Raw genomic sequence first — 11,913 nt, 5'->3', positions numbered from 1 at the left:
TTTTTTTTTTTTTTTCACTCCGTCTAAACGCCCCCCTTCCCCTATTCCCCTTCGTTGGCTGCCTTTTCCCCGCCCTTCGTTTCGACCTTCTTGTTCTTTATATACTCGTCGCGCGTCCCTCCTCCTCCGTCGCCTTTCGTCTCGATTCCTTTTCGTCGGTTCCAACCCGTCTTCCCCCGCCCCGATCCCACGAACACATCGCGCGCGTGCATCCGAGAGGAAGCGTACACGCGGACCCAAAGTGCGCGCGCGAGAGATCGCAACGTGCGTGCGGGTGTTGGCCACGTGCGCGCTGCACTTTTTGCCCTGAACGCTTCCACGGGACGCGCGAGCGGTCTCCTCTTCTCCTCCTTCCCCTTCAACTTACTAGAATCGTGCAATTCTTCCTATAGCGCGTCGATTCGAGTATCGAATAAAAATTTGGCAACAGCTCGTTACCTCTACGTGTCTACGTGTCATAAAATCAGCGAGAAACACTTATTGGGATCAAAAGAATTTAGGATCGCTTCGAATCGTGCGAAAAGTTTATAATCGCGCGTATTCGAATCGAGCATAAATCAGAATCAGGCTTAATTGTTTGTCACGCTTAATAAGCGGTTGGGATTGATAATTACCTTAGAGATACGTAAGTCGATTTTGGAAAAGGCCTACGTATATGTTCCATCTGGTATAACGTGTACGCGCGTAGTGACATTTTACGGGGGAAAATCGGGAGATAGAAAGCATATGCGGTCGCCGATAGGCTCGGATAAAAGACTGTTTTGCAAGCGGTGAAAAGCCTGGCAAACGTGGAGATTTCGCGATCGAGCGGTTCTCGATGCGAGTAGGCGACGATGTGTGGCTCGATGCGCGCGCGCTCGGGTTGCACAAGTGAAAGAGCGGCTCGTGAGAGTGTGGGCCGAGAGTGCGGCTGCGCGCGCGCCGGCGCAAGCGCGGACGTTTACTCGAAATGTCAAGGATGCAACTGCGCGAGCGAGTACGAGTGCGCACGCGCAAACGGGACCGGTCTCCGAGACAATGGCGGCCGGAGGCGCGGAGGAATTGTTATTTTGTCACGCATGGCTTCGATTTATCCGCGCCACGCTTCATCGAAAAACCCGCGCGTTTAAATGTTTCTGTCAGCCCACGGGCGCGCAATGTTACAAACGCGAGGATTCACAGTTTGACGATCGTATTGACGAAGAAAGGGGTTTTTTTTTTTATAAGTCATCGAGATGTTGAAAATTGATCGATCAAGTTGGAGCTTTTTTTTAATTCGAAATGCCATCAACGTTTCATCGCGTTTGAAAGTTTAATACGCTTTGTGTAAATAGGCCTTTAAATAAAAATCTTATTCCAGATATTATACAATGATGTAATGGTTGGAGATTAATTTTAAGCGTAATGAGAGAGAGGAGATTGAGAAACACTTTTAAGCTTTTAATCCGTGGCTCGACAATGCAGAAAGGATTAATGGAACTGGTGGATGAGTCAGTGATATAGCGATTATTCATGCGTTCGCGTGATACGATGCAGTTTCAATCGTCTTACCTGATTATGTACTGGCTTTTAGATGCGAATCGTTATCGTCCCTCGGACCCGGTTAACTCCGTTCTCCGCTTCGAATATTCCAAAACAGTTGCACTCGGTTTACGAGTACCATTTCGCGGTTCGTAAAACTTGTTACTGCGTCTCGGAAATGTTGCGAACAATGAACCGTTAGGCCCTCTCTCGCGACGAGTGTTTGGGCCTGCGAAAAGGCTTCGTTAAAATTAATTACTACTGGCCCTGACCTCTCCCCTGCGTTTCGCTCTTAACTCTTCAAATACAAAAATTGAACGCTTCGCTTGGAACTAATTTTTTCGTGAACGTATACTACGAAAATTTGACTCGATTTGAAATTATACGCTGCAATTTTTTTGAAATATCACTTATAATCTTTGTATTTTTTCGCATAGATTTTTATAGCATATACGAACTGAGAAACGAGATAAGAAAAAAACATACGGTATATAGAAATCGACAGAAATCGAAGAAATTATGATTTCTACGATATATTCAGAGATCGATCAGCAAAATTGAGGTTTACACCGATGTATGGATTCTCCTACTTAAAAGGTTAATTATCGAAGACGTCGTAAAAACGGGGAACCGAGTGCATTTCTGTTTACCGGTTCTCTCAGCCGGAATTACGCCGCGTTTATCTGGCGTCGACGCGAGAGACGTAAAACGCGTGGCCACTTATCAACCGAAAAACTCTTCTTCGGACGGCGATAAAAGCGTCGAAACACGAGCGTTCTCCGCTCGGCTGTCCGATATCGCGCGTTTCCTGACCGCCAGATACCGCACCAGCCACGGAGTATATACGTATATTCTCCGCTTCTTTTCTTCCTTTTAACTCCTCCATTTTTCCGAGAGAAACGCTCGGCTATTGCACGATCTCACCGCTATCCGTACACGTATCGTATCGTGTCGCGGACGTGTCGAAATCGTGGTGGAGCGAAGGCTATCGAGCATTGTAAATTTTCAGACAATCATTAGCCAACAATGTCACTGGTTGCCATTAAGGGGCAAACGCGGTTGCCGTTGTCCGGCCTGGCATTAAACCTTATAAGCAATTCTCAGCCCTCGTGCGTACGTACGTAGATCTTAGCATTTCCATTGTGTGACGCAACGCTCGCCTATGCGCCACGATTAATTATCGATGGCAAATCCAGATACGTTGAATACGAATCGGTTGGACCGCGTATTTCGTCGATTACCGGTATCGCCGACTGCCATCTGTTTCCAGTAGGCAGTCGGTGAGATCGCTCCGACCGATCGAAACCGCGATGATGAATCGTCGTCGGCCAACTTATCGGATGATCGAGGAAAGTTTGAACTTTACGCTGCGACTTGAGAGGCGGCTCGACGCCGGGATTATTATCGAGCTTGAATTTTGCGAAAGATTTATGAGAGACGATGACGTGGCCGCCCCGCGGGATTGACAAATCGCGGTCGACCGTGATTAGACAGCAACGATGACATCTTGAGATTTCGCTCGAGTTGATATTTCGTCGAACAGGTTTAGAAAGTCTTTGGATCGAAGGATAGAAACGATAACTAATAATCATCGATTCGTTCTCCTGTATTAAACATTAAAAAAGGAAAGGAAAATAAATAAATAAAAGCCTTCTAATCATCTATTAATATTCACAGATGGTCGATATCCATAAAAGAAACTTTTCTTTATCGTTAGTTTTCTTTTCTTTTTTTTTTTTTTTTCTTTTTAAACTGGTTTTGATTTCACGATTGACGTATACAATTTGCCTGCCACGACTTCGTCACTGAAATTACTTTAATCGTAACATTGGCTCGTCCAAAACGAGTAAAATCACTCGAGACACACTCGTCTGGTTTTTCAGATCGGTTGCCACGACGAAGCGGTGACGACCGACAACTGGTGGTCCTGGTGGACTCTGATCTGTCCCGATTGCCGCTGCCCGATCTTGTGCTGTCCGCCGTGGAACAACTTCCGCCTCCGACGCCCCAGGTGACGGTGTCCGCGCCCAGCAGCCCAACGAGGGACGCGGCATTCCAGTTCCCAGAGTGCAGCGGGGACGAGAACGGTGCAGCACCGGTGCCAAGCCCAAGGCCACGACCGCGAAGACGCAGGCTCGCCTCGGAGGGTGGTGGCGCTACTATGAAGAAAGGGCCAGCCACCGAGCGAATCTGCAAGAAATGCTGCGGCCACTTGGGACAGGCCTTCAACGAGAGCCAGTGGGCGAGCGTAGGCGCCAACCTCAGGAACATCGCCGACGACTTTCATGCGTCACAGACCAAGGTCAGTCGATTGTCCGATCAATTGGGGAGAGGGGGATCAGGCTATCGACTCGATACACAGATTCTCGATATTTTTCGAATTTATTCAACTCTGTTGAATAATCTCCTTTCTTTTCTCTTTATTTAATATCGAATCTTTCGTTCGTTTGAATTCGTATTTTTGTCCCTCGATGTCTCATTTTTTAATCATAATGATATATATTATCATTTTTATTATCGTTTTATTATTATTCTTTTTTTCTAAGTTTATCCAGTAGTTTTGTTTAATTCGTCCTGCTTATTCAAGAGCAACGATTCATTCTCCCGATATTGAAACAATAATAAGAGAAAGCTCGGGAATTGGCTCTTTTGTTTCCAACTTTTCGAATATCATCGCGGCTTATCCCTATTTCCAGAAGCCGTAACGCCAAGCGTTTACGACGCAAGAGAGAGAGAGAGAGAGAGTATACAGGTGCGAAGTGCACGGCGTAAAAATAATTGCGTTGCGTGCTCCCGCTGTCAACAATTCGAGGCCATCCCCATCGAGCTTTTTCACTCGTCGTAAAGTCACCCTCGTAGCGGGGCTGTTATAAAACCTCGCGAATACGCGCAGATGCCTGCGAAGGGACGCCTGTAAAATAGAATCCTTCCATCCACCCACCCCTCCTTTAACATTTTTTACGCGCTCAATTTTCTTTATTAATTCTACCCCCTAACGTAACGTAACTCATCCGTGGACAACCGTTTCCACGAATTTTCTTCTCTCGAATAGAAATAAAATTCGATACATCTCCGTTACGTACGTCGATAATAGCAATCTCCCTGAGATCGATCCGGGAAGGTGGAAGAATTCCATCAGTCGAACCGTAGCCCACCGATATCCTCACGATTTAATGGCCGCACGAAATGATTCGGTGTCTCTCATTTCGCCACGCCGCGTGTGTGCGTTCCTCTATCTCTCGGTTTGCGGAAGAAAGGAGAGAAATTGGCGGGCGGAGCGGGCCATAAACGCGAATTTAGTTATATCGGTGGCACCGACGGTGTCTCACGGGCGCAATAAATATCCGCTCGCCACCGTTAAGACGTCTACTATTGCTCCCACCGTGTATCACCCCTCCCGCCACTTCATCACAGTTTCACCCGCGCGTATCCTCCCTCCTTCCCCATTTCCTCGTCCATCTCGATCGAATATGTATCGGGACGGATGTCTCATTGATTTTACGAGGTATCGGTTCTGACGGTGAGAGGTGAGAAAAATGGAGATTATATGGAGGGATACCATTTTTTTTCTTTTTACAGAGGTGGACGAAATTGGCCCGCGGACGAGTCGTAAACGAATTACGGACGATCGCGTATCGCGTATGTGGAAGTTTCGATGTTTCTGTTCGAATTGGAATTTTTCGCATGTTATATCGTCCTTTGTCAGGAAGGGATCAGGTATCTTTTCGTAGCGAAAAACAAAAAGCGAAACAATCGTTCTGAAAGAATAGCTTTCTCGTATTGAATCTAACTGTTTATCGTGAGCAACCATCGTCTCGTTAATTTCATTTCGCAGTCTACGACAACAATCGAGCTTTGGATCCTAATAATGGACAGGCATGAACATAAAAACATAAGATCTAATATCCCCTCCCTTCCGATAATCATCGAGTCGTTTGAGAGACTCGATGGAAAGAGAATAGTTTCTCCGGGGACGATTATTACGGTCGCTCGTTCTTTTCACTCACGTACGGCAAGAGGATCTCTTGGTGGAGAAGATTCTTTTCACGGGATTGCCCGTGATTTGCCGTGATCGAAAGAAAGGAGATAGGAGGGCAAACGATCCGTCGAACGGAAGGGGGATGGACGAGGCGGAAGGGCGCCTTCCTTTATCCACCCAAGTCTCGATTTTATTCGCTTTAAAGGTGGCCAGCCGATCCCGCAACGTTTAATTATTGCTGGTTAAATTGGCGATAATTGAAAGGGGGTGCACGGATCCGTGAAATCGAAGAAAATCTCTCTCTGCTTGTCGCGAATCTCGACCGTTCGCCTCGGTAATTCGAGGATTCGAGACTTGTTGATATAATACGAATCGTGGCGGATTCTCCGCAGGGAGGGGGGATTGTCTCCAAGGAATCCTTGGCACGGTGTTTGCCCTCCCGGGGAAATCCAAGTGTCAGATTAATCCGACGATGGATGAGAGAGATGTTCCTATCTATACAAGCTTGATTCGTGTCCTCTTTACGTGCTTTTCTTTTCGTTTGTCTTTGGATAGGTGGATCTCCTCTTGTTACTATCGAGGAGGGAGGGTTATTGGTTATCGATATCGATGGTGTAGAAAGTAAATTAAAAATAGCTATAAAATTTATTTATCGAGAGGATAATTTCTTCGTCTTTTCAAATTTTCAATTATTTCATTCAGAAGAATATTTGAATCGATCGTTAGAATTAGAATCTAGGATTTCGATGCGATCGTCATATGTTGATCGAAAATGTACGTTCATCGTGGCTTTCCTCGAGCCTTTCGCGGCGCGTTTCTTGGCGCAGAAGGAAGTTGAATCGATCGGAGTGCGCGTGGTCGAGCGTAAGTTACGATACCCCGTTCGTTCCCCATTCGTCATGGGAAGGCACCGCTTTACATATGCATGGAGAGTAAGCGAGCATGTAACGGCTAAGTGGTCACATCCCCTTACGTGAAAGTTAAGTGGGCATGGCAGCACGAGCCGTGGCCACGGGCCGAGAAAATTATCTTCAATTATCTCGTGCAATCATGAGCCCTCCTTCTCGCTCTCTCCTTCCCGCTCGCGATCTCCTCTTCTCGCTCGCCAACCTCCTCGTGATTTATTATTCAAGGAAACTATTCCTCGTTCTGCGAATTATCGTTTTTTAAAAAATGCAAATTTCAATGAATATCAATTATCACGGGAGGAATTTAATAATTCTCGTTCGAGATCTTAGTAGCTTTGAAAAAGTAAAAGAAAAAAAAAAAAAGAAAAAAAAGAAAGGAAAAGAAAGGAAGAAACGAAGAGAAGGAGGGACAAACATCGAAAAATCTCGTTTCAAACATTAATCAACGCGGTCAAGAAACACCAGTCTGTCCGTTCCAGGAAACCGCTTCGAAGCCATTCGCGGTAACACAACAGCGAGAAAATTACTCCACGGACAAGATAAAATATTCCTCCCAAGCACAGCTTAGAATTTCCTCGAACTCTGTACGATTCAGCCCCGGTACGGTTAATGAAACGTCCTTCTCCATCGACGTTTATCGATTATTCGAACGATCGACGCGCAAATTGATACATTAGCAGGCATAACGGATCTTTCGGCTCGACAGCAGCATCCTGTCCGCTTTTTTTCCTCTCTCGCTCCTCGCAAGAAAATCGAACCACGCGATCCCGACCGTTCGTCGTCGTTTTACGATTCGCGCCTTGTTTCCACGGAACGAGAGAAACGAAACGAGGCATTGGATTTTTTACGCGAGTCGCGAGTTTACCAACCCATCTCGCTACCTACCATCCCGCTGCCCAACACCGCAAACCTCCGTCGTCTATTGACTTTTTCTTACTTTCTTAGCTTCGACGAAACGCTCGATCGGCCATTTACACGCTGTGCCGCGCAATTACGTTGCACAACAGTTTGTCTCGGCCTACGGTAGTTCGGTGGGGTTGTTGTTTGCTTTTCACGCAACTTACGAGAGCTATTTTAGAAATCTTTCCTCTTGAATTCGATGCAAATTAAAATTTTAAAATATCCTCAAAGTTTATATTCAATATATATATATGTATATATAAAAGTCATGAAAAATTAAATTATCCGATGGATTACGATCAGAGATTGCCAATTTAGAAAAACAATTTCCTTTTTCTCCGAAGAATTTCCTCTTTTTACGTTCCTTCAAAGAGGCAGCATCTTCCAAGCTGATGCATCCAAGTTTAATCGAATCGGTATCGAGCATCTTCGGAACGACGAACGTTTCCAACGATATCTTAAATCCGAGTTGGAGCATTTCCCCGTTGTTGAATTATTATATCGTAACCAGCTACTCGAATAAAAAAAGTTGCAGCCTTCCCTCTGAATCCTCGCTCGCATCGAATCGCAAGAGCGTTTCCTCGAACTCGAACGGAAAAGCTCGAGGAAAGAGGCGGTCGCGGAACCACGGTTGCCACGAACAATTAAAATTTACCGTCACGAGAACGATAAACGCCGACAACGTAATCCTTGCGACCGGGTCGCGCATAAATTTCGCGTCGAAACCGGTGAGCGAAACCGCGCGAGCGTTGTTGGCCAAGCGCGCGGTTCAGGGCGTTCTCTTCCGGGCCCCGAGCTGTAGAACTTGAAACCGTGCTACCTTTTCGTATATTCCCGCACAGTGTCCAGAGAGAAAGCGTGCGCAGAGTCGTAGGCAGGTGGCTCGATGATAACGGCGTGTTCGCGCTTCCCAAGAAACGTGATTCCGGATAAAAGGAAAGTCCAGCTGACGGAGCTCGAGATGGAGAGGAGAGGAGAGGAGAGGAGCGACGGGCGAGAAAAGGAAGAGAGGAGGGGAATAGAGACGCTATTAATTGACGAGGAGGAGGACTCCCACGAGAAGAGTGTCCATAGACGACCATAATTCTCTCTTAATGTGACGCCTTCCTCTTGCTCGCACCCCTCGCGTAATCTCTTTCCTCGCGCTGCAACACAACGGGCCGAGTGTTTTTCCATCCTCGATCAGCGCGCGCGGGGACGAAGGAGAATTGTGTTGGGGCGGATCGAAGCCGACGATGACCAGATATTATGGGCCGACCAACCCTCCCTCCATAAAAGCCTCTGCTCTCGGAGATTGAGCTCTCCCCCCGTTTCTCGCCGTTTATTATTGCGCGTCCGGCCACCACGAGTGGATTAAGACGAAACGAGGATCGGAAGTCGCGCGCGTGGAGGCAGGGGGGAGAGGGATGTGTGTGATCGAGGAAACGAAGAGGAAAGATTTCCTTTCATCCCTCCCCCGAAGGGAAAGATACACTGCTCGAATGGGTAGAGCGAAACTATCTGTCGTGGAAAATATTATCGAGGCGCTTATCGAGGCGAGGGATGAGATTGACTCGAGACGAGTCTCTTATCTCTCGGGGCGATTAAATATTTCAACCGAGCGGAATTTCGATGAAACTAACTTCGCGCGAGTGGGAGAGAACGGAAGGGAATGTTTCGATCGAATTGTTAGCTCGATAATCGATAATCCTCGAAACTTGGAGGTGATTTCATCCCCCAATGACTAATTGGATAATCGAATCGTTCCGTGGAACGTTGTAACGAAGAGTTTTGTGCTCGAAGGGGATCGGGAGACACGGATTCTTAACCGAGTATAAAGTTTCGCGGGCCAATTCTCTCCTCGGTGGAAATTCTTCAAAGCGGAAATTAATTGACGATTAACCGGCATTAATGCGAACCCGGCTACGATTTGTATTTCGAGCAAGTATATTTCGTCTCTATTTCTCTCTCTCTCCCTGGAGAAAACTCGATGGACCCTTAATCGTGTTTCCCTTCGAGCGCCCCCTCTCCCTCTCTCTCTCTTTCGTCCCCTTTTCGTCTTTCTTCTCTTCGTGTAAATTCGAAGGGATAAGGGAGGAGTCGATAAAAAGAGCGAGGTGCTTTCTCTACGTCGGAGGCTTAGCCGCAAGGAGTGTCGAATCGACGGTAATTCCATCCAATTAGAACACTCCCAATTAGAGGAGCCTTAGACCTTCCCCTCTCTTTCTCTGCCCTTTCTTCTTTCCCCATTTCCCCGCGATTCAAGAGAAACGCGACAGCTCGACTCGACTCGACTCGACTCGCGTCTCTCTTCTACTCCTCCGCTCTCTCCTTTCCCCCCTCGTGTCGAACTTAATCTCTGATATCTCTGGTATACCGCTGACTCGCTCCGAAACGAATATTATTAGACGAGAATGAAACAATTTAACAAATTATTTTTCCTTTCCCTTACGTTTCAGGCCGCCGAGATCGAAAAGTCCCGACTGCCCGCGATGAACCCGAGCTTCGCAGATTCCAACAACACGAGCGGCTCGACCGACAGTATCCTGTCGCTGCTGATCCCGGCCCCCCTCCGCGAGACTCTGTGGACGACAGTGGCCTTGTACCTCGGATGGAGGCTGGTCTCTCGTCTTCGATAGACGCGACGGTATCGTCGTGTCGTCGATGCCACGACGATCGACCACGATGCCTCGAGAACGTTAAGAATCGTCATCACATCCGACGCTTGGAACCGACCCAACAGGGACGGCCAGTTAGGCGAGCCGTCACTTGGTAAACCAGCGACTGGCCTTCCTTGGCCCTTTGCACGCCGCACGAACCAACGCCGGACGCCGCGCCCGTCCGCACACAACGTTTCCACGCTTGTAAACCAGCAGACAGAATTCTGCCTGGACGACTCCTACGGGAACATCGAACGCGATCTTCTATTCTCGCACCACCATCCGTTCACTCTTATGTACGCGTGTCCCTCGCCGCACGCGATCGGGGATGCGCTCGCGTCGCCTACCCTTCGCTCCTTCGGCGCGGATCCGTCGCGCCTCGAGGACGAGAACGCGGCGAAGGATTCGAAGGAGGAGGAAGAGGAGGAACTCGTGGGACGCGACGAATACGAAGGTATAGATAGCGGGATTGACGAGGAGGAGGAGGAGGAGGAGGAGGAGGAAGAAGACGAGGGTGGAGCTTGTCAACTCGTTACTTGTCGTGAAGTCAGAGTTACCTGAGGCCAAGTACCATTTCGCGTTTGTCCGATGTTTGGTTGTTCGGTGATGGCCGATGTAAAAGGATGGCTCGATGTCGTGTCCACGTACCGGTAACTCTGGCTCAACGACGATCAAAGAGTCGCGTCCGGAATATATTTCTCGTTTCCTTTTTTCTTTCTTTTCTTTCTTTCTTTCTTTTTTTTCTTTTTTTTTTTCTTCTTTTCTTTTCTTTTCTTCCATCGACGTCGGCCTCGACTCGCGTAGTTAGTATTCCTCGCTCGAGAGTGCGTCCCATCCTTCCCGACCGAGCGATCGTCGCGCGCGATCGATTCGATGGCAAGGATCGATTTCCAGGCGCGTTCTCGCCCCGCGGCGGCGATCGACGCGTGATCATCAACGAGCAGAGGAAACTTCGTTCGACGATCGTTCGTCTTCCGGTTTCGTTGCATGCACGAGTAGGAAATAAGAGACGAGCAGAGTGTGTCTGTCTGTCTGTCTGTCTGTCTCTTTCTCCTCCTCTCCCTCTCTCTCTCTCTCTATCTCTCTTTCTCTCTCTCTTTCTCTCGGCTAATTTGAAATATGTATATATATTCGAATATGTATATATACATATATACAGAGATATATATATATACAGAGATGCGAGAATGATCGGAAGGTGATGACGATCGCGAGGCCGGTCTACTTGGACGGTGAGGGTGACGGGAGGGAGGATATTAAGGAAGAGATCCAAAGAGGACTTAACCCAATAATCAAATGATGATCTCATTACGGATATAAAATAAAGAGAATTAAATAAAGTAGTGTGACGTCACGGGAACGGGACGGATCCCATTCTTCCATTCTCTTTCGTTTCGTTTCTCCGATCCGAGAGAGAAATTCTCTTTCTCCCCCTCTCTTTTCTTTCTTTCCCCCCGTCGTGTTTTCGATTTTTGATTTTTCGTCTCTTTCTTTTTTTTAATCGATTATTAAGACACCGTATTCCGTCCCGTTCTCGTCCCGATAGGAAGTATTTTGACGTGGCTTGTAGATAACGCGGTTACCTAGCCGATACTAAGGCAAGGCAGAACTCTATCTGGGATAAAGAAAAAAAGAAAAAAAAAAGAAAAATGACATCGTGCCATGTCGTCTCGCGAACGGTCCAAGAACGCTCGAAGAGGGGCAAAATGGAAGGGGAGGGGAAGGGGGAAATGGAGATTTCGTTTCGCGTGATCTTAGATAATAATCGCTTGTCGATTCATCCATCCAAGGATCGATCGATATTCGAAACGAAATGAACGATTATCGTGGATTAGAATTGGGATCGCTAGACGTTCATGGTTGATTGTCGAATCATTTGTAAATAGAAAGTATTTCGAGGAGGAGAGTGTTTCTCTCTTTCTCTCTCTCTCTCTTTCTCTCTCTTTCTCTATCTCTCTCTCTTTTTCTCTCTCTCTCTCTCTCTCCC

General features: G+C 47.3%; 1 protein-coding gene across 2 annotated transcripts in view; it reads left to right on the top strand.

The window, feature by feature from the left end:
- LOC122716865 overlaps positions 1 to 10,251 on the top strand; it is a 28,529-nt gene extending 18,278 nt beyond the window's left edge. For both annotated transcript variants that reach the window (XM_043940337.1, XM_043940330.1), the window contains exons 3-4: positions 3,384 to 3,802; positions 9,726 to 10,251. In XM_043940337.1, coding sequence (XP_043796272.1) covers positions 3,384 to 3,802; positions 9,726 to 9,905 — 599 coding nt within the window. In that variant the 3' untranslated portion in view covers positions 9,906 to 10,251. The remainder of the gene's footprint in view (positions 1 to 3,383; positions 3,803 to 9,725) is intronic.
- The last annotated feature ends 1,662 nt before the right edge of the window (positions 10,252 to 11,913 follow it).

Source organism: Apis laboriosa, unplaced genomic scaffold (assembly GCF_014066325.1).
Source record: "Apis laboriosa isolate Shangri-la unplaced genomic scaffold, ASM1406632v1 scaffold11_cov152, whole genome shotgun sequence".
In the NCBI taxonomy this organism is placed as follows: Eukaryota; Metazoa; Arthropoda; class Insecta; order Hymenoptera; family Apidae; genus Apis; species Apis laboriosa.
Note: the sequence above shows the minus strand (reverse complement) of the source record. Positions and strands in the feature narration are given on the sequence as shown.